Raw genomic sequence first — 27920 nt, 5'->3', positions numbered from 1 at the left:
AGATAGATAGATAGATAGATAGATAGATAGATAGATAGATAGATAGATAGATAGATAGACACTTTCTTTTGAACACTCAACTGGAAAAGGAAAAGAGTGGCTGTTGTATCAGAGATCAGAGTGAGGAATGCAAGACAAAATTTAGGAGAGAAGCAACGTCTAATTAAAAACTCAGCATTAGTAATTTCTAATAATACTGGGCATACTCCAAACAGAAAAGGAAAGAGAAGATCTCATCCCTTGATACTCATGAAAGCCAGTATGACTTACAGCATGTGTGAAACCAATATGTAGACTGTTTCTTCACCATGAAGCTCACTAAGTGACTTTAGGTCAGTTGCTCTCTCTTAACCTAATTTATTCAAATTATTGTGAAGGTGCATAAGAACACAAAGAGTGTAAGCCTGAACTCTTTTAAAGCAACAGAGAAAACTAAAGCTTGCACAATTTTCAATAGCACATAGTATTTTTCTATAAATAATCTATTATCTAGCTTAAAAAGTAACACATGACATTCTATAAAGAACCATCCTGGAAGTGACAACGCATGCAATCCTGCTCACAGGGTACTACTGTCAGAAATGAGAGGTGATTCTCATAAAATCTTCCTTCCTGCTGCAGCCCTCCTGTGCCTTTCACAAATTTGTGTAGGCCTCTGCAGGGTGTGCCAGAAGAGTGTGGGACAGTGGCATCAGAGACTGAAGGGTGAACAAAGAACAAGAAAAAACCACCTCTCCTCCTCCTGACTCTACCAGGAATCTCCACTGGATCTTTGTGCCTTCCATTAAAGCAGGAGTAGGGAAAGAGTGGCCTGTGTGCCATTTTTTGTCGTTTTGTTCCCTGGGTCCCCAACTCCCTAGGAGTTGAAGGGGGCAATTTTGTCATATTTCAGGTCTCTCCAGGCCATTTTAGGCTCAAAAGGAAGTAGCCTGGAAGTTGACTATGAGGTCATTTTGTCTTTTAAAAGGCCTCTCTGGGTACAAAACAGAGAAAAAATGGCAAAATTCCTCCCATGTCCCAGAGAGGCATTGGGGGACAATTTTTTTAAAAAAGGCAAGTGAAAGCAGCCCAACAAGGTCCCCTGGGTCCCTGTCTCCTACATCCCAACAGTTGCCTACCCCTTCATTAACAGAAAGAACCCTTCTGTTCATAGAAAAGTAACTCTGGATCCAAATGAGTATGTATAAATCAATAAAAGGCTACAAACCACATTAAAGAAATACTGACATGTAATGAAATGAACAAGAAGTGATAGGAGCAACAAGCAGTACCTGAAGCACCTGAGGATAATCAAAGATCTGATTCTTGTGGCAACGTTTACGAATAAATGGTATTCCCTCTGAGAGATTGGTACACTTGTCCAAGATCAGCACAGACTCTGCATTTTCTGCTTGAAGAGTTTCCAATTCAGAACGGTATTCAGGGTGAAGAGTCATTTGAGAGGACAGAAGGAAGTACCTGCGAGGACTGAAGAGAACAACAATGAGAAACTGCAAATCAGGCAGTCTTCCCACTAGGTAATCTGGTATATACTACACTATATGTCGTCATGCTTGATAGCCTTATAGACATGCTTCTAAGTATTTCCTCTTCATTAGCATTTTAGAGTTAACAAGATGACAGTTGGAAGCTATCACACATTGGCAAATTAAAGGCCATCAACAACAGAACAATACACAGATTAACATGGGAATCATGCCTCCTCACCCAGGGTCACACAGAATATATACTCTCTCTCTCTCTCTCTCTCTTCCAGATTAGCATTCTCTGAAGATGCCAGCCACAGATGCTGGCGAAATGTCAGGAATAAACTCTTATAGAACATGGCCACTGTTAAGGGTTAAAAGCCAACTAACATGAAATGTTTAGATGTGTGGTGACCATGAGCAATCAGCACCTGGAGGATGAAGCTGATGAGCTACAGCTGCTGATCATGGCAACAAGGTCATTCTACTGCCTGCGTGCAGGAAGTCTGAAGATGAACATGTGTCTGTTTAGACAAGGGGACAGTTTTCTGTGTGGGGCAGGAAGAGGCTGAGTTTGTAGGACCACATGGCATTGTGTCTATATAAACTCAGGGACTTCTGGTAACTGTTGTGGGTTTTTGAGAGAGGAGTGGATTGTGAGTTCTGTATAGTAAAAGTCGCGTTGGTTATTTGGTTTGCACTTTGTAAATAAAGATAAGCACTTTCAGGAGCTTGGCTTGTCTGGTCGTTAATCAGCAGAAGCCTGGCAGTGAAAGCTGGACAGTTCCCGGTGACCTGCATTCCATCATTTCTGGAAGACATCCTTCTGCTGTTATCTTCACTGAGGGCTGTAAACACGCTTCAAAGATTCGCCAGATACTCTGCTATACTCTGACAATGGTTATTGGGCCCAGCAGTTGCTGACAGCCACATAGCCCAAAAAACCCACAAAAAACTATGGATGCCAGCCATGAAAGCCTTTGACTTCACAGGGATTTGTATATATGTTATATATGTAACCAGCATTAGATACTGGCATACAAATGAGATACACATTTACGAATAAGACACAATAGATACAATAAATTCCACCATAATGTACAGTGGTACCTCGGGATACGAAATACCCAGGTTACGAAATTTTCGGGATACGAAAAAATCCCACAGGAAAACATTGTTTCGGGTTACGAATGTTTTTTCGGGTTACGAAAAAACTTTTGGTGCTTTTTTCGGCTTTTTCGCACGGAATCGCGGCTTTTCCCCATTAGCGCCTATGGCAATTCGGCTTACGAAGGCTTTTCGGGTTACGAACGGTGCCACGGAACGAATTAATTTCGTAACCCGAGGCACCACTGTACTGTGGGCCCTTGTTATCCTCTGGAGTATGGTTCCAGGACCCTCTGTGGATACCAAAATCCATGGATGTTCAAGTCCCATTAAATACAATAGTGTTGTAAAATAGTAAAATAGTGGCCCATATATAAAAAGGCAAAATCAAGATTTGCTATTTGGAATTTATACTTTAAAAAAATATATTTTCAAACTGTGGATGCTTTAATCCATAAATAAAGAATCCATGATACGGAGTGCCAACTGTTTATACTTATGCATAGTTACTTATGTAAGTTCCAATGAATTCAGTGAAATTTGTCACAGGTAAATGTGCACTGTTGTTGCTGCTGCTGTGTGCCTTCAAGTTGTCTCTGACTTATCAGTGACCCTAAAATGAACCTGTCATGGAGTTTTCTTGTCAAGAGTTGTTCAGAGGAGGTTTGCTATTGCCATCCTCTCAGGCTAAGAGAGTGTGACCTGCTCAAGATCACTGGGTGAGTATCATGGCCAAACAGGGAATCAAACCCTGGTCTCCAGAGTCACAGTCCAACACTCACACCACTATACTACACTGGCTTTCTTCAGATGTCCACTAGTTCTACTGAAATAAGTGGGAGTTCATTCAAAAATTGTGTTGTTATTAAACACTGTTAAGATAGCCAATTGAAAACCACCAGAATGATGTGCCTTTTACTATCTAGGATTTCCTCTAAAACTAAATGTATACACCAGTGGTTCCCAACCTGTGGGTCAGGACCCCTTTGGGGGTCGAATGACCTTTTCACAGGGGTCACATATTTGCATATTAGCAATGAAAATAATTTTATGGCTGGGGGTCACACAACATGAGGAAATATATTAAAGGGTCACGGCATTAGGAAGGTTGAGAACCACTGGTATACACTATTGCTTTATTTGGCTTGATGGCAGTCATAACAGCAGCCTGTAAAAGATTCTGTGGCAATATATGTAAAAGAAGCTATTTTGCTCCTGATGTCTGCTGCTGAAATATCCAATATTTGGATCCAATATATCCAATATCTATATTTGCTTAGCAATACAGTAGATACACAGCAAATATTTCGTAGCTTAGGTTTATCCTCTGCAGATCACAGGCATTGAATCTATTCCAAAAAGAAGAACTCTTCTGCAAACAAAATGCTAGTGTTAAGAGAACCAAGTGATAGACTGAGTGGCCTATGGGTTATTTTAGTAGCATTATTGAATATCCTTCCCTTAAAAGTCAGACCTGCATGAATGCTGGCATCATTTTGGTACCAAGTTAAAGCTTGGCTGTTCATTAAGTGCTTGAATTAGTAATCATTGCTTGGTTTGGGGCTATGGTTTTTGTTTTCAAATTGTTTAATTGATAGTTCCCCACTCTAACAACTAACATCTAAGGAAAAACAGAAAATAATAATTTAACAAAAAGTCCACTTAAAAACTACCCGAGAATTAGTGAATTACCAATACTTTCCTGGTACAGACAACAAAACAATACATCTGTTGTTAAGAAGCAATACCAGGTTTCAGTTGGGGTATCATGTATTTAAAGGTAATGTGTGTAAATATTCTATAGATTAAATTACATGAGCATTATCAAAATACAAATGTGTGCCTTACAGTCAGGGTTTAGCTCCTCATTATACTTAGGATAAGGAGAGAGTGCTTTCCCTCATGAATGCTTTGGTTCACTTGAGTCATCTGGAGCCATTTGCTCAACAGATATTCTGTCTGCTGAGCATCTGCTTTATGACCCTCAAGAACTGGCAAGTTAATGTGGGGAAAGCAGCTACTGCGTAGATAATCCTGCCTTTGAACATATCAAACAGCCTTAAATTGAGCCAGATAATTAATCTACACTGACTGTATAAGGTATAAAGTATTTTTCATACTTATATTGTCTCTTAATAGTTGTCTGTTGTTTAAATTTACAGCTCAGTAACAGAAATGAAAACATGCATTGCTCACTGTTCTACTTAATATCATTGCCTTGATGCTCTGATCAAAATTTTAAGACAAAATGTTAGTTTTGTTATCAGAATCTGTTCACCTACTTAATATTAGCAGTCTTGGTTTTAAGATTCCATGTATTTATAATAACAATATATTTAAACTCATTGCAGATCTCCAAAATGAATAAGAGTTGAAAGTATATATCAGCACAGCTATAGGTAAGTGCTAGAAATGCCAATGGTCTGAGCTAAGTGGCATATGATTGAAGCCATTCTTTAAAGGAAGAAAAATCTTTCACGCTTGGCTACAAATTTATAAAAAGAGATCAATTTCTAATTCAAAGCCAAATAACTGTAATGCACAACTGCAATCAGATCAGAATTTTAAATGTTTTCTCTCACACACATAACATAACTTTGAGGACAAAGGGCTAAACGCAGTTTTCATCGTACTGTATTTACAGCAAACTCACAGAAATAAAAGTGAGGTGTTAGTTTTAACTAACTTAAATCCAACTGATTTCAATGGATCTATTCTATGTAAAACTGAAATTGGATTTAGCCCCAAAGTCCTATTAAAAGATACTGTCATCTATGCAGTACCTTTGCAGAGAATTGAATGTATATACTCATGTATAAGTCTAGATATTTTAGTCAAAAAATTGACTCCAAAACCCTAAGTCGACTTATCAACGGGTCAATGTAAATACTGTACTTTAACTCTTATAGAAAGAAGAACAATCTCCTGGTGAAAGGCAAGAGCGTAATCTTTTCTGGAAGCACTGACCCCCACCTCACCCACTACTCTCTCATCCATTCTGCCTTTAGTGTGACCACAAACAGTTATGCCTGCTGTCTGTAAGTTCTTTGGCATTGTTTTTCTTTGCTTTTCTCTTCGAAAGTTTGCTGTGTTACATGCCCCAAAGTTTTGACCTCGACTTATCCATGAGTCATGTCAAAATCCATAATTTTGGTCCCAAAACATGTCCTCGACTTATACATGAGGTTGGCTTATACTTGAGTATATATGATAAATCTAAAACAGATGAAAACCTGGTCTTGTGTTATATGGAGTGATATTCTTGTTGACCATGCATCAAAATACAATAAATTCCAAAATACACACCATGGTGATACCTTCATTAAGCCAACCAAAAGATGCAAAATACATTATGCCAGCTTTTGAAGTTCACTGGCTTCTTCATCAAGCAAAGATGTTAAATATTATACAGGAGAAGAAGAGGCACAGCACTGGAGTCATTGACCTGCAATTTGTTTGAGAAGTTTGCTTAAAATTGTGTTTAAGGTAGTCTGGAGGGAGGGCTGATGCAGGTAGAGGCCACAACCACTGGGGAAGCTTTCACACCAAATATTTAAACATGGACACTTCACTGAATTCTGGAACCAGGGATCAAAACCCAGGGAGGCATCCATACACATGGACTTACAGGTACATGCAAAGTCTTACTCAAATGAGACACTCACATAAATGTGTATACAGCAAGAACAGAACAAACTGTATAGTTTGGGGAATGGGGCTATAAGGGACAACCTCACAACTTCTGAACACATTTTATCCTTCACTGAACTAGAATACTCTCCTGTTAGGCGATTTTCAGGACATTTCCCATGTCTATATGCTCTAGTTCTAGTTCCATTATATCCAATTTCATTTCATTTTTCTTCTAAAGGATCTATAATTCAACAAGGAAAGCTGAATTCAACAGGTAAAGAAGACTGTGAAATTTAGGCATTCTTATTCATTATACGCATAGGGAAGGTTGGAACTGTCAGAGACTAGGGTGATGAAAGAAAAAGAATCTAGGGATACAAAAGACAGGTTTAGATAATAATTTTAATAAACAGAAGATCCAGAAATCAAGCAGTATATCAGCCCTTTACACCTGTGATTGTTAATGTTTCCTACGAAACCGGACTGCCAAAGGGAAACATCATTTATTGCTCAGAAATCATAATAGAAAGAAAACAGATAATTCCTTTATGAATTCCGTAAGAACTTGGGGTTACTGTACTGCTTCTAGAACATGCTCACAAAACATGATAGACCATTCTTCTGAGGAAGTAGGCTTAAGTTTACGAAAAAATCAGGCTACCAACCTCTTTCTTTCAGTTAGTCTCAACGATGCTACATATAGAACAGTTTGCCAACAGATAAGGTGTAGCCACATGTCATCTGCACAGCTCATAACAATTACAAGAGCACAGATTTTAGCAGAATTTTGCCTGTTCCTGCCTGTTTATGGTTTTCCTGATTGAAGTCTAATGTTCTAAACCATTATAAGTGGGGATATATTTTATCATTCCGCTCACTGTCATCTTACCCCAGTCCTTTACTTGGCAACTGCACCTCAGCAGACAGTGGACTGTAGACAGGAATACTGACATCATATCCTTGCCGGTAGGTCCATGTAGAAAAACCACCTCCTGCCAATAGAGCTCTGAAATTTTTTAAAAATATGTTAAAACCACATTTATCCAAGCAATACATTTAGATAATCTGAGGTAAAGTGCACTGGAAACTTCCTATGTAGAATTACTAGTATGTTGATTCAACAATAATATATTTTAAAAATTCAGATCTTAGGTGCCTAACTAGGAAAATCAGATACTGGCTCTTGATTTCTCTATTCATCTTTGAGCCACTCTGAATGATTCAGAAATAGAAAGGCTGATACAGATATGAAGTAAGAGAGGTGGGCAAACCTTCACTTTGTATGCACTCAGTCCACCATTCCCAAATAGAAACTAACATATGCCTGAAGAATCCCAGTTTCATCTTTAACCAGGAACAATCTAAACACAGTATACATGCCAGACTAAAATAACAAAAAATGTCCAGAGAGATGGGGCAATCTTACTGAGGACCTTTCTAGACATGACATACTAATTTAATGAAAAAATGAATACTATACATATGAACCGGGGCAAAGAATCCAATTCTAGTACAATTTTTGAGGAGAACGAAGTGAGACCATTTCTTTATACCCAAAATCATATCACCTCATTTGAGATGCAGGATTTGACAGTCTTCCTCTAAGAAGCAACCTTGGAATTTTAAACAGGCAATGTTCTTGTCCCTGTAGTTTCACTGAGCTTATTCCTTGAGCTGTGTTTAGCAATATGTCTGCATTTAAAACTGATAAGTATTTTTGATAAGTCTAGTGTCATGGCTGGCAAAATAATAATATAAGACATCAGTTTTGCCAATAGGCATAAAATGCTGGAAACTGGAAGTCCCAGGTGACATACAAATGTACAAATACAGATAAAACCAAATGCGTTTCGACAACTGTCTTCCTCAGTGGAAAAACTATTATCTGTTATATCATCGCTATTAGCTTGGAGTCATCCAGTATAAGTATGAAGAAAATTATATAATGGAATTAGTGTCCTGGATACTCCAATGGATTATAGGCCCGTTCCGCACGGGTAAAAAGTACATGCCGCGCACGTACTAGGGTTAGAAAGGGACGTCCTTTCCGGATGCCCCTAACCCTAGTACGCCCTCAGCATGTACAAAATGGCAGCGCCCATTCTACACGGGCACCACCATCTTGACGTCACGGATGCCTAGCGTCCGCACGTCACATGGTGGAAATGATGCCACCAGTGCGCCATTGACGCTTTGGGGTGCCATTTCCGCAGCGCAAAAAGAAGCCGCTTTTTTCGGCTTCTTTTTGTTGCATCCGGGAATCATGCGGTTTGGCCGCTGCAGCTCCCGGATGCAGCAACCACCCTTTTTGGGCGGTCTGTAAAGCGCCATAGTTAGCACAAAGCTTTCCAATGCCTAGCTCTAGAGCAAAGGTGGGCAGCTGATTTTAGCCAAACAAACATGGAAGTTGTGGGTCTTGTTCTTAAGGCATATCATGCTTTTGAGAGTGTGATCCACCTTAAATACATGGTGTGCTGCCACTATGCACTGTGTTTTTATGAAAAAAGCAGCATAGACTGGTTAAAAGTGATAATCTTACAAATGCATTATCTGGCTAAATCCAGCTATTTTGCTGCCTTTAATTGGCAATAACATAGGTCAGGTACAGCCTCCAGAGTGTGTGTGTGTGTGTGTTGGGGGGGGGTGTCCAGTGCGATAACCCCACTGAGAGATGTTGCTTACTCCAGCTCTAGAAGATTTCAAAAACTGCTAGCAAAGAACAAATGTAAGACAGCATGGCAAATAACCTTCCACTATGTTAAAATGCATGCAATGTCATTTTTTTCTTATTTGTTAAATATATTTGAGATTAAAATAGGCATAGCATAGTATTGCTTAGTTATAATTTAATTGGCTTGTTGCTTTTTAAAACCTTTTCAGGAGACAGTGTTTTTGTTGCCACATTATTGCCAGTTACCAGACTGCACAATAAATGCTTCAAACTACAATACAGAGTCTTGAATACAGTTAAATAACTATGGCTCTGGACAGATGGGCCCTTTGCGGCATCATGGCGACGTGCTAGGGTTGCCATGTGGTGGCACATGCACACGTCCCGCAAACCTAGCATGTGATGAGGACGTCACAGCTGCGCAGCACCATCTACATAGTGCATATAGCCATGACGTCACAGCAGTGCAGCATCCAAACAGCGCTGCGCAGCTACAATGCCATCGCACCATCTCTGGTGGCGTGTGGCAGCGCAACTGCACCGCAAAGAAGAGCCACATCCGGGCGCTACTTTTTTGCTGCGCAGCAGCGTCACACAATTTGGTTGCTGTGGCGCTGCTGCGGAGCAAAGAGAGGCGCCTCCCCAGCATCTCTTTTTGGCGATCTGTACCACACCTATGTAGACTATCAGCTTTGTCTTTCACTACAGGACATAATATATATTTTGCTTTCATATTTCTTTAGGTACATCAGTCCTCAAGTAGCGTCACTACTTTTACCATTACCTTCTTCTATTCTTTATCCCCAACAGCAAATGGTTGGAATCCTGTTGAGGATATAGTGTTTTTAATCCATGTTTTTGCCTTGTTTTTACACTGTTTTTAGCTTGACTGTACCATTGTTTTTACCATTACAGAGAGTTTATGAACATCTAGAAGGCAATTCCATAATCACAAAAAGTCAACATGGGTTTCAGAGAAGCAAGTTATGCCAGACAAATCTAATCTCTTTCTTTGATAAAATTACCAGCTTGTTAGATGAAGGGAATGCTGTGGATATAGTATATCTTGACTTCAGTAAGGCCATTGACAAGGTTCCCCATGGCATTCTTGCAAAGAAGCTTGTAAAATGTGGGCTAGACAAGGTAACTGTTACATGGATTTGTAATTGATTGACCAGCTGAAACCAAAAGGTGCTCAACAATGGCACCTTTTCATCCTGGAGAGAAGTGACCAGTGGGGTCCCACAGGGCTCTGTTCTGGGCCCAGTGCTATTCAACATCTTTATCAATGACTTGGATGACAGAATTGGGGGTATACTTATCAAATTTGCAGATAACATCAAATTAGGAAGAGTAGCAAATACCCCAGAGGACAGGATCAAAATTCAAAATGACTTGAATAGACTAGAAGGCTGGGCCAAAGCTAACAAAATGAAATTCAACAGGGAGAAATGTATGGTACTGCACTTAGGGAGGAAAAATGAAATGCACAGATATAGGATGGGGGACACCTGGCTGAATGAAACTGCATGTTAAAGGGATCTGGGAGTCCAAGTAGACCACAAATTGAACATGAGTCAACCTTGCAATGTGGCAGCTATAAAGGCCAATGCAATTTCAGGTTGCATAAATAAAAGTATAGTGTCTAGATCAGGGGAAGTAATAGTACCACTCTATTCTGCTCTGGTCAGGCCCCACCTGGAATACTGTGCCCAATTCTGGGCACCACAATTCAAAAAGGACATTGAGAAACTGGAGCGTGTCCAAAGGAGGGCGACTAAAATGGTGAAGGGCCTGGAAACCATGTCCTATGAGGAATGACTTAGGGAGCTGGGGATATTTAGCCAGGAGAAAAGAAGGTTAAGAGGTGATATGATAGCCCTGTTTAAATATTTGAAGGGTTGTCATATTGAGGAGGGAGCAAGCTTGTTTTCTGCTGCTCCAGAGAACAGGACCCAGAACAATGGAAGCAAGCTCCAGGAAAAGAGATTCCACCTCAACATTAAGAAGAACTTCCTGACAGTTAGGGCTGTTCGACAGTGGAACACACTCCCTCAGAGTGTGGTGGAGTATCCTCCCTGGAGGTCTTTAAACAGAGGCTTGATGCCCATCTGTCGGGGATGCTTTGATTGAGATTTCCTGCATGGATAGGAAGCTAACACAACAAATTCCTCAAGATATATATTGAAACATTCCTGAACAGCAGCAGCATTTGTTGGGATGGATCCAAAATCTTACCCTTGTGTTTACAGGAGGCTTTTCATCCAGTGAACAAATCCCACTAGTGGAATGGAAAAAAATAGCAATCTTTGTTTATTTCCCTTCTCCAAGCAGTTTCCAAGCCCCCCCCCACCTGTTCCAGAGGTTTGTGAGACTGTGGGAACAGCAAGGGAGAAGGTGTTGCTGAGGTCTATAAAAGAAGGGGAGAACCAGCAAATACTGGATCAATTATTTATTTCTGTGATTAGAAGCTCTGTTCAGGATGTTCCTATGTAAGGAAAAGAACCTGGATACAAGCCATTATCTCTGTCAACCATGATAAAACCAGCTAGCAACTGTATTACTTTGAGCTAGTGTTCTGTGAGATTTCATTCATCATTTTCATTATGGGCAAGGTGCAAAACCAGTCATGGTGTGTGGCTGTTCACTGAATTTGCTTACTACTGAATCAGCTGTGAGCTAACTCCTAAAAATGATAATTCCAATGCTCAGGAGGTCAGGACTACAGGGCTTTCCTCTTTTACATGATCATTAGTCAAGTTTTCATTCAATCCTTCCATCATCTATATACCATTTCCACAGCCAACAAAATCAAATAATTGCTTCATATGGAAATGGGAACATTTGTTCTGCTTATTTTGAGCATAGAAATGTAAGAGCAGGTGCTTAATTTTGGCATGGAAAACCAATTAATACTACATGTAGACTGAAAAGTGCTGCAAGAATTACAGATGAAAGGTGCTACAGCAAACTGACATTTCAAAGCTCTCTTTTTAGAAAAGGAGAAGCAAGTCCAAATACACCAGCTTAGGACATCTGTATTTCTGCAGTACAATAAGCTGTTTGGGTACTGGATGACAGAAGTGTTGGATGAATTTTCAATCCTAAAACCTAAACTGATTATTTTGCATAATTTTCCATTTATTTCAGTGACATGCCATGGAACACTACAGAACACTGCTGTTACCCTTCAAGCATCACATTCCAAATTTCAGAGGTGTGGGACAAAAAAAAATGGATTTGGCTTACATGCTAATTTTCCTGCACTTTTAAACCTAGTTTCTCCTTCCTGATTTAAAAAATAGTAACCAGGTTGTTTTAATTTACATCTCATAAGCAACATAACAACACTTCATTAACCTTGAGGAAACAGGTGTGCATCTACCTAAGTAAGCCAGAGGGAGAAAACACCCAGTTAAGAACCTCAGCTTGGATTTCCATTTCTAAACCAGAAGAACCAAGAGGTTAACTCTTAGACCTCTGAAAGTATGTAAGTCTTTCAGTGTCACTGAAACAAGATAAATGTATTATTAGTTCCTGAGTTTCTTTTCCATTTTAGTACTAATGTTTCTCAATTCATGCTCGTTCTTTGTCCTAGAATGCCATTTGTTTTGTTGATCTCCCTAAAACCTCTATTCTTTTAAGGAACCACCCTTACCTTCGTGATGGTAAGACCTGAACATGCAGCCTTTTACAGCCCAGTGGACAACAGAAATAATTTGCCTAGGAACTATTTGCCTAGGGAAGCAGAAATTTTATGAAGCTCTGATAAAACTCTATCAGAGTAGTTCAGAGATAGTCAGCAACAACTGCTGCTTTAAAGCATAAACGTTTTCTTTAAACAGTGCATTCTGGGCAGCTAGACAAATGTAACTACTCAACTTCTCATCCTGGAGAGAAGTGACTAGTGGAGTGCCATAGGGTCCTGTCCTGGGCCCAGTGCTATTCAACATATTTATCAATGACTTGGATGAAAGAATAGAGGGCATGCTTACCAAATTTGCAAATGATACGGAGAAATAGCTAATACCCCAGAGGACACGATCAAAATTCAAAATGACCGTAATAGATTAGAAATCTGGGACAAAGCTAACAAAATGAATTTCAACACAGAAAAATGTTAAGTACTGCACTTAGGGCTTATCGAGACTACAGTATGTGTGAAAGGGATCTAGGAGTCCTAGTAGACCACAAGTTGAACATGAGTCAACAGTGTGATGCAGCAGCTAAAAAAACCAATGTGATTCTAGGCTGCATCAATACAAGTATTGTGTCTAGATCAAGGGAAGTAATAGTGTAACTCTATTTTGCCTTGGTCAGGCCTTACTGAGCACCACAATTCAAAAAGGGTGTTGACAAGCTGGAGCATGTCCGGACAAGGGCCACCAAAATGGTGAAGGGTCTGGAAAACATGTCCTATGAGGAACGACATAGGGAGCTGGGGATGTTTAGCCTGGAGAAGATAAAGCTAAGAGGTGATATGATAGCCTTGTTTAAATATTTGAAGGAATGTCATGTTGAAGATGAAGCATGCTTGTTTTCTGCTGCTCCAGAGAACAGGACCCAGAACAATGGATGTAAGCTCCAGGAAAAGAGATTCCACCTCAACATTAGGAGGAACTTCCTGACAGTAAGAACTGTTCGATAGTAGAACACACTCCCTTGGAGTGTGGTGGAGTCTCCTTCTTCGGAGGTCTTTAAACAGAGGCTTGATAGCCATCTGTCAGGGGTGCTTTGATTGTGAGTTCCTGCATGGCAGGGGGTTGGACTGGATGGCCCTTGTGGTCTCTTCCAACTCTATAATTCTATGGGATCTCTATGAAACAATTCATATAAAACAAAAATAATTTTGTCCTTAAAGCTAGAGTATTGGGTTTTTAAAAAGGTAATTGTCAAGAGATGATGGTTTATCTCTCCTCATACCCATACATTTCAATTCATTGGACACTATTTTACACTGTTTAAACAGTGTTTAATACTAATACAGTTATTTACAATCATGCATTACATCAGCTCAAAGCAGTAACATTAATAGTGAATGCTACACTAGCAGGCTCTGAGCGATCACCTCCACAGAGATTTAGTAAATATCCAGCTTCTTTAGCAAGATGGAAGAACTAGTATTTTTCTTTTCATTTGTAATGCTGCTACCGCCAGTGGGAACCCAGTAGCTAATACTGACTAACTGATGCTTGATTTTTAAAACCATACTAGATATTGCTTGTTTTCTTCACTATTCTTATTGATGTTGCTGTTTACTATTCAGCAATTATCAAACCTTCTGTCAAATTCTTGTGGCCAATCCGAATATAGTTGGAATAAAAGAATCAAATATATGGCTTCCCAAAGATTAAAAGAAAACTGGTTCAAAATGTTCTTTAGGTGGCTCCAAACAAAACTGCTAAAATATATAAATTACAGAACCATAAATGCTGGAAATGTGGTAAAGAAAGAGGGACATACACACACTGCTGGTGGAGCTGTGATTTAGCTAAGAAATACTGAAATAATATAAATAAAATAATCAAAGATATATTAAAAATTAAGTTGGATTCAAACCGGAGATCTTTTTGTTGGGTATGACAAATAGAGAATTGGAAAAGAAGTTGGTAAAATCTTATTTTATATGCTAACTACCGCAAGAATTTTATACGTAAAAAATTGGAAGAAACCAGAAATAGCAGCGACTGATGATTGGAAACTTAATTTATTAGACATGAGTGAAATGGATAAATTGACACAAAAATTAAGAAACAGCCTTTGAAAATTTTGATACAGAGTAGTCAGCTGTAACTACATACATAAAGGAGCAATGGGGGTAATTTGAAGATATAAATATAAAGATAAGATATATTTAGAATAGGAAAATATACTACAGAGGAATAATATTATTTTATTATAATATATAAGAGAAATGTTAATAAAGAAAGAATTAGTATATAGAAATTAGTAATTATTCAATTCAGCTGTAAAGACACAAATATAAGTTAAATTTAGGTAAGATAACAACTTAGTAGTCAAGAGGAAAAGGTTGTAAGTAAAGATAAAGAAAGGCACTTAGAATCAATGAATAACGTGGGAAGGATATCTAAGGGAATCAGGATATAGTTAGTATTAAAGACTTAGCATATTTAGATTTTATAAGATCAAGATTGTATAAAATAGTATAAGATTTAAAATATGTACACTGTATAAGATTCAGAACTTATGCATGCTAATGAATGCATATATATTAATTAAATTCAATATAAATATTTTTAAGAATATAAAAAAAATTATTGTGGCCAATCCAATCCAATAAATAATATAAAACTAACCTAGAAGATTTACAAAATAATTTAAAAAGATGGAGGAGCAATATAATTTCTCCACCTTCTTCACTTTAAAACACTTGATCTCAATATCATCCACTGTAACTGACTGGTAGTTGGCTCATGTCCAAAAATGGAAGCACTTACTTACACATTTTGTGATTAACTAACAGAATAAATTCCTTCATGTTAAACTAATGACTACAAACTTTAAATAAGGTTCAGACAACCTTACTACCAACTAACAAGCATAAAAATGGAACATCCATATTCCAGTTCTCCAATTATTTATTTACCTGCTCTATTTGTATCCTCTTCAATAATTTTCAAACAAATGTTTGAGTAACAGATGTATGAGACAAACACCTGAGAATATTAACCACATCACACCTTGCTCATGAACAACCCAGGAAAATTTGGCTTCCCATGGCTGAAGACAGGGAGATGAACTTCGCTATGATTCTATGATCAAACATAGGAGTTATGTTCTCTCTCTTAGGTAGACTATTTCTGATTGTTTTTAAAAAAGATTGAAAGACAAATAATGTTTGACTGCCCTCTAGAGGCCAGGCACATCTGAAATCTACACAGGTTTAGGGCCTTTTTAAAAAGAAGGCCACTATACAGTTGATATTTACATCCAAGAATTAAAAAAGACACCTATTCTATTACTTTTAAATTTCCTGTGCACATGAAGTCAGCATTTTTCTAGCTTGCACTCAATTACCCCTTCTAAAAAATATACAGTCATCCCTCCATATTTGCGGCTTTGATATTTGCGGATTTGATTATTCACGGATTTCATTAATATGTTCTCTCTAGGACTGTCTGGGTCCTCCAGTGCAAGTCTGTGGTCAACTTTAACTAAAAGTTGCACTGAAAGGCCATTTGTAGCTACTCCAGTGTCATTCTATGGTCAGTGTATGTTGGACATTGACCACAGAGTTGCACTGGAGGACCTAGAGATTCCTAGAGAGGTGTCCTCTCAGCTAAAAACAGTGTTTTTGTTATTTGCAGTTTTTCCATATTCATGGGGGGTCTTGTTCCCCTAACCCTAGCGAATATGGAGGGACAACTGTACAATCTTTTTTTAAGTAAACAATTCAGCAAATACTGGTGAAACAAACATACTCATTGACAGCTGTAACTCTAAAGAAGTGATACTCAATGTATCCCTGATCCCTGAAACAGTGCCAGCCCCTGAACCATTGGTTGCTGCTCAATTGCAAGTTTCCAGAAAAGAAATAAGCAATTCTAGTCAATAGGCATAAATGTGATACTGGACTGCAGCACACAGGAAAAAATAATTGCCAGTCCCTCGCATCAGATAACTTGAGCCACACTGCTCTAAAGAACCTTCTGGTATGCTTGTATAATTTGAGTGCAATATAGATACTAGTCACATAATGAAAACACTGGCAAAAATTCCATTGCTTTCAACTAAAAAGAATTCCCTTCAAATTAAAAACACTGACACTCTGGCACAACTGTGCCAGTGAAACAGAACTCCACTATACCCCCACCCCCAAATAAATTGGAAATGGACTCTGGAGAACTTCTTACAAGGTTTGTGGTATGTAGGAGAACCATCAAAAGAGAGGAGATACCTTCCCCACAAATTCACTGAGATATGCAATTCTGTTGCAGATGTATCCTCTTGGGGTTCCAGATTTTTCTTTCTATGTAACCACACCCAGATACTGAAAGTAACAAGACACAAACTAGAAACCTATTTCTGAGTGCCATTAAATTTAAACAAAAATCTACATTTTAATTTTCAATAAAACAAGGCCTTTAGCACTACCTATAAATCGGGTCAACTAATTAAAGGTTATGATAAGTCGGAAACGACTTGAAGGCACACTACACAAACACAGAGCATATTATTATTAGAAAACAGTATAGAGAAAATAAAATACAACACTGCTTGAAATGCAAAGTATATTTGCCCATACTTAAATTTCACAAGAAGCCAAATCCACAAATGCCAAGAAGATGAGTGTTTTCCCTACTGGCTGAATTACCCAAGCCATAACATTCATGTTTGGAGTCTCAGAAACTTTAAATCTAATTTATTTCTTGACATGTAATAAAATGGAGTAAGAAACTTCAGCTGGTCTCGGGCCAAGTTTCTGTTGCTGGAACCCTCCAGACGATGCCAAAAATGCCCCTCCAAATCCCAGAAAAATTTACTCTGGGAGAGTCTTGCATCAAAGGCTACATGTATTCTGTACTGGGTCTCAAAAAAGAAGCAGCAACAAATTGCCTACCTGTCCCTTGGAACATCTAGTGCTGTGTTGTAGTCAGGTGCTCCTCCAGGCAACATGTTGAACAAGAGGTGATTTGTCCCTCGATCCCAGCTGAAAAAGAAAGAATAACGAAGAGAAAAATCTGATCACTAACAGGAACCAGAGCTTCAGGGGGAAGCAGATATGTACAGAGACCTCTGGAGGAAACTAAACTGAACACCTCTAAGCAAAATAATCCAACCATCATGAATTCCCATAGGCTTTGTCATTCCCATTACCTTAACAGAGATAATGTAGCATGACTTTTGGCCACCATAGCTTCACTTTTTGCCAAGAGTTCTATATCTGGCTGAAAGTAGGGTCGCTCTCAAACAGTTTGCAGCTGGCATGCCTGATAATCATCTTAATCATCACCAAGATGATAACAATGTGGCCAATATTACACCTAACGGATCATTCACACTTGTTTGGTGTTCCCACTATGTTTACCTGTGGTACATGCGCTGGTAACCTCATGACCTCATCACTGGACACACCAATGCACTGACACACCATACAGACGGTGCATTCCATGTGCAAATGTGTGGCTCGTAATATGGGCAGGTGTCCAATGGAATGGCATCTGGGCAGGAAGAGGGAGGTTTGTTCAATGGTGCCTATGTATGGTGGGCAAGCGACAAAGAAAAAAACTGCACAGTGCATCTAAACGCTTCATGGTACAGACAGCCTGTGGGTGTCCAGCCTGCCTTGGGAGTGGGCCAAGTGGATAGTGGGGTTTTGACCTGCTTTCAAAATATCCAGAACCAAGCAGTTTTTTCCTGCTCATCTGCTCTGGCCCTTAGAGCCTGTACAGATGAACTTTATACACTGGTGTGGGCGTGGAGTGGAGTATGCACGATGGCCACCCCCACATCAGTATCATGGCATGCGCCCAACTGCACAGCAGTGGGTATCATGGCACTCCGCTGGTTCAGCATTTAAACATGCTGCACCAAAGGAGCATCAAAAAGCTGTGGCAGTGGCGTCTATGCGCCCTTTCTGCAGCATGAAAAGGAGTTGCTTTTTGCTCTGCAGAAAGGCCAGACTGGGCCCATGGTATACGGTTGCCGCAGCCCCAATCTGGTACTTCTAGGGACAGCACAGGGGTGGCCGTCTGTTGGGCCCCTTAGTCTCCAATCTCTGATTTCCTATTTTAACTCTAGTACACATAGTAAGGTTTCTGAAGGTACCGGGAGAGCTGTGCCAAAGCCTGAGATGTTTCCTTGATACGGAGAGTGTTCTGGTTCAGCATATCAATAGATGGCACAAAAAGGCAGGCACGGTTGACATCATCTGTGTAGAAATCACTGTCAGAGATAGCAGTCAACAGTTCATTGTATTCCCTGGAAATGGTATGGCTGACTGGCATGCCATATTCATCCACATATTTCTTTAGAGAGTAAATATAGACTTTGATCTTATTTTTGGGATTGAATCCACAGCGGTAAACATCAAAACATGTATGCATCCTGCAGCTGCGGTCTCCACGCTCTGGGATGGCACTGTCTGCAGGAATCTTGACTACAGGTACATCATGAATGCTCCGTTTCTCAACTGTCCAGTCATTTGAAGACTCTATGGAGTGGGGCCAAAACTGAAACATGCCTGTGGCAATAAGTCCCAGCAGCACAACAGAGAAGAGAGCGATATAGTAGATGCGGTGTTTGGTCTTCATTCTTGGGATGAGGGCTGGACCCCGGGTGTTATATTTGACTGACGCACACATAATGGAACAAGCCAATTTTCCCACTGGCTTCTGAGGAAAAGAATATATACAAAACAAGATTAAAACTAGAAATAGAACTGTATGTTGTTAAAAAGGTAAAGGTAGTACCTTGACAAGAATGTCTAGTCGTAACTGATCGTAAGGAGTGGTGCTCATTTCTATTACTAAGCCAAAGAGCCAGCATTGTCCGAAGACTAATCTGGTGATCAAATGGCCAACATGACTACACCGAACGTTGTTACCTTCCCACCAAAGTGGTACCTATTTACTTGCATTTGCATGCTTTCGAACTGATAGGTTGGCAAAAGCTGGGACAGGAGCTCATTCCATCATGCGGCACTCAGGCCTTGAACTGCCAGCCTTCCAATCTTCCGATCATCAGAATTGGCATCTTAACCACTAAAATCCTACAATAAATTTAATTTTGATAAGAAAAACAACTTGTTTCATATTTCAATTTGCCACCATGTCTGTTTTTTCCAACAAACAAATCATCTACATTCCACAACAGCTTCAAAATTTCTGGAACTGTTACATCTCTAGCTATAGTGGATTGCAACAGTGTTTCCAACACACCGATCTGTCAGACAGAAATTTTGTTTTGGTTTAGCAATTTATCATAACTGTCCACCATCCCACATCCCAATTCTATAGCTGACTTTTATGAGTATCTATTCCTCCCTTCCTGGAGGAAACTAAAATGTCAACAACACATATATGGAGTGCTTGGGGCCTTGCCAAAGCAAATCACACAATTTCTCAATAATCCTCACAATTACTCTGTGAGGTATATTAGTACTACTGCCTACATATTGTGATGAAGGTCTGACACCGGGAGACAATATCTTGTCCAAGGCACCTTTCAAGTCCACAGCAGAATCATGGTTTGAGCCAGGACTTCTTGTTTCACAGCGGAGGCTCTTAGCTATATGAGTAGCCTGCTGAAATACAGTTCACAATTAGTAAAGGTTTTGCACTAATATAGTCTGCTTATGTTAAATTAAAAGCAAGTAAAAGAAATGATCAGATCACAGAGGGTCTGGATCGGTAAAGAAGCTGAGTGCATGAAAGGGATTCAAGAGCCACATGCACCGTTCGGCATATATGCATACTAGTGCTAATACACTAATTTGATAACTCATGGATTTGATTAATATATTTTAAGGTGAACTTATCATGTGGTTTTCTAGGCAAAATTTGTTCTGAGGTAGTGTGCCACTGTTTCCTCCTGAGGCTGAGAGCATGTGACTTGCCCAAAGTCAACCAGTCGGTTTCATGGCAGAGCCAAGAATCAAACCCTGTTCTCTGGAGTCACAGTTGGACACTCTAAGCCAGTGATGTCCAAACTCTGTCCCTCCAGGAGTTTTGGACTTCAGCTACCAGCATCCCAGACCATTGGCCAAGGTGGTTGAGGCTTCTGGGAGCTGAAGTCCAAAACATCTGGAGGGTCAGAGTTTGGACATTACTGTTCTAAGCACTACACTACACTGGGTCTTGTACAAATATATAAATCTACACTGCATTGTTTCAAAGTTGTTAACTGCCCTCTAGTCGACCACAACTCACAGAGACCCTGTGTACAAGGAATCTCCAAGACCCCCCGTCTTCAACTGCACTGCTCAGGTCCTGTAAAGTCAGGACCATGGCCTTGTACATACCAGAAAGATCCCAATTGCCGCTCGCTTGGTTCGCATATTTTAATAGGAAAAAGAGTTATTAATACATGTTGAAATCCTTCATGGTTACACAAGTATTTAGTACCTGAACACTGGCATCAAAGTACAAAATATCACGTACAAAGTGGCCCTCAAATTCAAAAATGTCAGAAAAGGCATAATGGTGGACAGGCCCAACATATGAGCAATTTCCACTGGGGTCTGTTGCAGCAAAAGCAACGAAGAGTGTTCTGGTCCCTGTAGTCTGAATCCTGTTGGTAGTCCCAACTAAAGCAGATCCACTGAATCAACTGATGAATGATGAATCAGCATGTATGTAAAATCCACTTATCCAGTAGCAATCAACAGTAAGATTCAGGCCATAACAATCAACAATATTTGTAAAACACTGCCATAACAAAGTGGCTGGAACCAAAGATGTATCCTATAAGTATGTACAAAGACTCAACTTAGCTTGAAAGAAGACAGCATAGATAAAACTGAAGTGTCTAGCAATCCCGTCTCCCTCTCCTTTATGTCAGAAGAGATTTGAATCCTAGTTTCCATTGGATTACCATTCAGTTTAAAAACTGCACCACTTGAAAAGTCACACATTTTAAATTGGGAAGTCTTAATATTTTCAAGAGCCTTTTCGGGTCAACAAGAACATTTGGCATTTTCATAGTGTTCTGGGACTCTTACAGTAGGCCAGTCACAAAACATTCATGTCCCAGAAGCCAAACTAATGAGGCTAAAAGTAACTTGCTCAAGAACAGGAATACAGGGTAAGAACAAGGCGAGAAGTCCCAATTCCAAAGTACCAAAATGCTGAATACATAGTCTTCTGCTATAACAGTGATCTCATACAAAAGAAACAGAGACAAGTAATTTGGCCAAGAAACAGGGTACAATGGCAGAGGTAGGCTCTGAGCTTCAAATGCAACATCACATATTTCATTCACAGAGAATGCAATCTGCAAGATGTCCTTCTTTTCCATTTCAACCTCCTCCATTTTGTGCCTAAGGAACATGAACTTCTATTTATGAGTGTTTTTAGCTTTTCTTTGGTAATGTCCTCCATTTTTCTTGACTGTCCTAAGTTTTACGGTGCCTTGCCCTCCTCCTTTGCGGTCATGACATCTGATGACCCTGCACTTAGATGGCCATTTATGACATTGAGCTGTTAAGGAAAATATTTTACATCTCAGACTCCAGTACATACGTAATTCCTTGGAAGTTCTTATTCATATTTATATGGATGTTTACTCAACAGTGAACCCTTTAGCACCAAAGAATTATGTTTTAAAACAGTGAATTTTTCTTCTCCAAAAAGAAAAAGGAAGTGCATTTGCATTTGCATTCTTCAACTAATAATTTAAGATTATGGAAACAGCCCTTTACAGAAATAGCATTACAGGTTGAACTTCCCTTATTCTGAAATAAAAATCACATTTCTTTTCATGGGTGACTGAGTTAGTGACACGTTTCCTTTCCGATGATTCGATGTACGCAAACTTTTCTTCAAGTACAAAATTATTTAAAGCATCGTATAAAATTACCTTCAGGCTATGTGTATAATAAGGTGAATATGAAACATAGCTTAGTAGTAGTAAATGGCAATCAAATGGCCACTTCAAGCAAGTTACAGTATGCTAGAATATTTCCCTCCCAAACGCACAGCCGTTTTACCATAATTGTTAGGTGGCCCAAAAGCAGGCAGATACAAACCCAGGAATGAAAACTGAGTACAGCAGCACAAGGATCCAATCCACACTGCAGAAGTAATCCAGTTTGAGACAGCTTTAACTGCCCTGGCTCAGTGCTAGGGAATCCAGGGAATTGTAGTTTATTATGACAGCACTGACAGAGAAGACTAAATATCCAGTTCCCAGAATTCCCCAGCACTGAGCCTGGGCAGTTAAAGCAGTCTGAAAAGGGATTACTTCTGCAGTGCACTTTGGACCTATGAATAAAACTGCAATGTGGGAGATGCCTCACTGGGATAGTAGTAAAACCTGTGAAAGAATTAATTATTAACATTAAAAAATTATATGAGGCTGCGTCTGCACTGCAGAAATAATCCAGTTTGACACCACTTTAGGTACCATGGCTCCATGCTATGGAATCCTGGGAATTGTAGTTTTGGGAGACGTTTAGCCTTCCCTGCCAGAGAGAGCTCTGGGGCCGCAATGAACTACAACTCCCAGGACTCCCAAGCACTGAGCCAGGGCAGTTGAAGCAGTCTCAACCTGGATTATTTCCACAGCGCTGAGTGGACCATTATGCTCTTCAGCACTGCTGCTGCTGTACTTTCCATCCCTGGGTTTATATCACTCCACTGGGGACCGAAACACACGGCAGAAATAACCCAGTCTGGGACTGCTTTGACTACCTTGGCTGAGTGCTAGGGAATCCTGGGAAATGTAGCTTTGTGAGATATTTAGACTCCTCTGTCCGGTGCCACAATAAACAACAGCTCTGTCTAAATACATGAAGGGATGTCATATTGAGGAGGGAGCAAGCTTGTTTTCTGCTGCTCCAGAGACTAGGACCCAGAGCAATGGATGCAAGCTGCAGAGAGTAAGGGCTGTTGGACAGTGGAACACACTCCCTGGGAGTCTGGTGGAGTCTCCCTTCTTGGAGGTCTTTAAGCAGAGGCTGGATGGCCATCTGTCAAAGGGGATGCTTTGATGGAGAGTTCCTGCATGGCAGAAGGGGGTGGACTGGCTGGCCCTTGTGCTCTCTTCCAACTCTGTGATTCTACAGTGACCAGGATTCCTTGGCAGTGAACCTGGGCAGCTAAAAGCCTAAAAATTCCGTATCTGTTTATCCCAAGGTTTTCTTCAACTCCACAGTGCAGAGGCCAAGCCAAAGAGAACACCTTCGAGGGGTGACTGCAGAGAGAAAAGCCTGGTTCTCTGAATCACAGAACCTCAGAGTCGGAAGAGAGCCCAAGAAGGGCCACCCAGTCCAGCCCCCTTCTGCCCTGCAGGGTCTCTCACCCAAGGCACCCCCCCCCAGTGGCAGATGGCCCTCCAGCCTCGGCTGAAAGACCCCCGAGGAGGGAGACTCCGCTGCGCTCCGAGGGAGAGCGTTCCTGGGGCTTGCGTCCATTGCTCCGGGTCCTAGTCTCTGGAGCAGCAGAAAAGAAGCTGCTCTGAAGAGCCAGGGCCAGGGCTCTCTCTGCCTCCTGCAGCCTCTCTGTCCAAACCTGCTCTGAAGGACGTTCAAATGGATCCTTCATGCAGTGTCTCTGGGACCACAGCTGAGCAGTTGGACTCAGCCTCGGAACGAGAAGGGCTGCTTCCCGCCTCCGCCTCCACTGACTCACCCGCTCGCCCGACCGAGAGGGAAGGCCCCGGAGGAGGAGGCGGAGGAGGAGGCTTCCCGGCCGCGCGCTCCGCTCCCCCGGCAGGCGCCACCCCGCCTCCGCTCTTCTCCAGGGGCGCCCTGCCAGAGGAGCACCCGCCGCAGCCCCACTCACAGAAACATACACACACGCCCCGGGGCTTCCGGCTTCCGGCCACCGGAGACGTCACTTCCCCTGCGCCCGAGACACTCTAGCAAGGACCTCTCTATGGTTGCGTGAGCAATGCGGAAGTAACCTGTTTTGATTGACAGCACTGTGGTTGCCGTGGATCACTGGAGCTGTAACCACTCTCCACATTACAGGACCATAGAGATCCCCAAACTGTGCCCTTTAAGAGACTTTGGACTTCAACTCCCAGAATCCCAGACTCTTGGCCAACATGGCTGAGGCTTCTGGGAGCTGAAGTCCAACATCTTTTAAAGGGCACAGTTTGGGGACTAGGCACAGGGTGCAGGGACAAATGATGCCATCTCTCCTGACATAGTGTTTTAAGTGTATTTATATTTGTTTTCAGCCCCTGAAGATGGCCTAATGTGGCTGAAATACGTTGGGCATTTCTGTGTAAACCGCTGACCATCCTAGAGCAGGTGGAGCTCCTCTGCTTTGTGTTTGCTGCATAGTCCTCCTGGTGACCAGGCTCACAAATAGGTCAAGTATTCATTGAGATAGCGACTTGGAATAGACACCTGGACAGTGACTTTACTATGGCCGCAACTACAGTCGGCCCTTGCTATCCATGGGGGAGCCATTCTGGACTCCCTTGTGGATAGCAAAAGACATAGATGCTCAAAGCCATTGTTTTCAATGGGCGAGATGCCATGTGGACGCACACCCATTTAAAAAGCTGGGGCTTTTTTTGTTCAAATCCATCAATGGCAAGTCTGTGGTTGGTGCAGGTGCGCTGTATATATCAGGGATGGGCAAAGCACTGAGGCTCTGCTTGTGGGTGTTGAACACCGCCTAATTCCTCCAGACTACCCTTTTCCTGTAAAACAAGAGGATGAATTACTGTTCCTGGAATCCATCAGGGTTTCTTGTGCTATTTGAAATTTTCCAGCGATGGAGGTGGAAACATCCTATAACGTGGGTTGATTCCATCTCTTGCTCCGAAATAGGCAGGAAAAAACAGACTTGAAGGAGTCAATGCCACCAGAGGGAGCAACCCCCTCCATCCCTCAGTCTTTTTCCTGCCTCGCTCCGAGTAGGCTGTGTTTTTCCTTTTCTCCTCCTTCTTTGACTTTGTCTTAAAGACTTTAATATTTCTTCTAATATTTCTTCTATTCTTCTTATATTCATGATCTGTTCTCTCCTGCAAAAAACAGCAATGTTTTTCTTTAATCTTTCTCTATCCCTTTGCCTCTCTAATGGCTGAAACAAAGCCAGGCAGGGAGAGACAGTTCAGAAGCTGCTGTGCTGTGAGGCAACAAGGCCCAACTCCAGCATTAAAAAAGAACAAGACAGCCCAGCCATGTCTGGCCGAAGGGGCTGAAAGGCCAGAGAGCCCAGGTGCAGCCAGAGGAGGGAGATCCCTCTGTCCTGGACCAGATGCGCTCCGCTGCAATCTCCAACCCCAGGAAGGTGTCTGTGGAGTGAGATGGACATCCTGAAAGGAATTGGCGCGGTGGAGGAGGGAATATTCCCTGTCCTTAACCAAAAGGCGCCACACCGCAGTCACCATCCCCAGAAGGGGTTTGGGCGGTGAGATGGACAACCAGAGACCTTGGTGTGGCCAGAGGAGAGAACCACCTGTCCTTGGCCAGATTGCGCCCCACTGCAGACATCAAACCTGGGAAGAGGTTTGGGCAGTGAGAGAGAGAGAGTGGAAGCAGACTTCAAGAGTGGCTGCAATATAGGCATTTAACCACTGCACCACCAGGGCTCCAGATCCTTTACCTACACCTTAGTAGAAATTGAGTATATAACACTCAGATCTCTCATAAATGCCACCCTGACTTAAAGGCTGTACAGACTGGCCATTAAGGCCATCCTGGGGGTGGAGTTGGGGTGTGGCATCCACATGACACATGCCCCGACCCCACCTCCGGGCCAGCATGTCGCATCACATGGCAGGCGGCATCACGGTGCTTCTCTGGCGCTGCATCTAGATGATGCGGTGCCAAAAGAGCATTGAAAAGCCATGTTGCCAGCAGCCATGGGGCTTTTGGTGACAGACTGGGGCCACAGCAACTGCACACCGCTGCACTGATCTCACCTTTCTGTGCCATGGAAAGGGGGCCATAGCCCCCTGCACCACAGCTTTTCAGCACTCCTTTGGCTCTGAGTCATCTAAATACAGCACCAGAGGAGAACCATGACACCACCCGCTGCATGGTGTGGCATGCGGTGTCACACCAGCATGGGGCAGAGTTGGGGTGTGTGTCATGTGGACACCACACCCCGACTCCACCCCCAGGCCAGCCTTCATGGCCAGTCTGTACAGCCTCTTAGTAGTTTAAAAGAGTGTTTCTTAAACGTCTTAGAAGAAGTGACTAGCAGAGTGCCACAAGGTTCTGTCCTGGGGCCAGTGCTATTCAAGAGCTTTATCAAGGACTTGGATGATGAAATACAGTGCATGCTTATCAAATTTGCAGATGACACCAAATTAGTAGGGGTAGCCAATACCCAGAGAACAGGATCACAATTCAAAATGATTTTCACAGACTCGAAAACTGGGCCAGAACTAACTAAATGAATTTCAACAGGGAGAAATGTAAAGTACTATATCGAGGCAGAGCAAATGAAATGCACAGATATAGGATGGGTGACATCTGGCTTGACAATGGCACATGTGAAAGAGATCTAGGAATCTTAGTAGACCACATGAGTCAACAGTGTGAGGTAGCAGCAAAAACAAAACAAACAAATAAACAAACAAAACCAATATCACCCTTGGCTGCATCAATAGGAGTATAGTGTCTAGACGGAGGGAAGTAATAATGCCACTCTATTCTGCTTTGGTCACCTTGAGTACTGTGTACAGTTCTGGTCACCACAATTAAAGAAGAATATAGACAAGCTGGAAGCATGTCCAAAAGAGGGTGACCACAATAGTCTAGATGAAACCATGCCCTATGAGGAGCAGATTAGGGAGCTGGGTATATTTAGCCTGGGGAAGAGAAGGTTAAGAGGTGACAGGATAGCCATGTTCAAATATTTGAAGGGTTATCATATTGAGGATGGAGCAAGTTTATTTTCTGCTTTCCCAGAGACTAGGATGGAGCAATGGATGCAAACTACAGGAAAAGGGATTTCACCTAAACATTAGGAAGAAAATTCTGATGGTAAGAGCTGGTCGACAATCAAACATGCTGCCTCAGAGTACTGTGCAGTCTCCTTCTTTGGAGGTTTTTAAACAGAGGCTGGATGGCCGTCTGTTGGAGGTGGTTAGATTGTGTACTCCTACATGGTAGGGGAATTGCACTGAATAGTCCTTGTGGTCTTTTCCAACTCTATGATCCTATCTGATGTAGGGAGTGGCAGGTTTTTCCACCAATGTGTTAAAGAGAGTGTCATATCTGACTACAACTATTTGTTACTTTCCTGGAAATTTACCACAGCCCAGCAGCCAATAGCTCACAGACTGACATCAGTCCATGGACCACCACTTGGAATAGCACTGGTCTAAAGAAAGTTGCTCTCTCCAGCCTAGCTTTCCTGTCCATATAGCATCTTCCCTTATGAAGCTGACTTTTG

General features: G+C 41.4%; 1 protein-coding gene across 2 annotated transcripts in view; it reads right to left on the bottom strand.

Moving 5' to 3' along the window:
• Positions 1-24374, bottom strand: part of EXT2 (exostosin glycosyltransferase 2) — a 133306-nt gene extending 108932 nt beyond the window's left edge. Inside the window, exons 1-5 of one of the 2 annotated variants that reach the window (XM_042473283.1) lie at positions 24189-24374; positions 18667-19232; positions 17459-17548; positions 7096-7212; positions 1272-1467 (exon numbers count right to left, since the gene is read on the bottom strand). In XM_042473283.1, coding sequence (XP_042329217.1) covers positions 1272-1467; positions 7096-7212; positions 17459-17548; positions 18667-19202 — 939 coding nt within the window. In that variant the 5' untranslated portion in view covers positions 19203-19232; positions 24189-24374. Of the gene's footprint in view, positions 1-1271; positions 1468-7095; positions 7213-17458; positions 17549-18666; positions 19240-24188 lie in introns of both variants that reach the window. The other variant, XM_042473291.1, reaches the window with a different exon arrangement.
• Positions 24375-27920: the final 3546 nt, after the last annotated feature.

The sequence above is a fragment of the Sceloporus undulatus genome, chromosome 1 (assembly GCF_019175285.1).
Source record: "Sceloporus undulatus isolate JIND9_A2432 ecotype Alabama chromosome 1, SceUnd_v1.1, whole genome shotgun sequence".
In the NCBI taxonomy this organism is placed as follows: domain Eukaryota; kingdom Metazoa; phylum Chordata; class Lepidosauria; order Squamata; family Phrynosomatidae; genus Sceloporus; species Sceloporus undulatus.
Note: the sequence above shows the minus strand (reverse complement) of the source record. Positions and strands in the feature narration are given on the sequence as shown.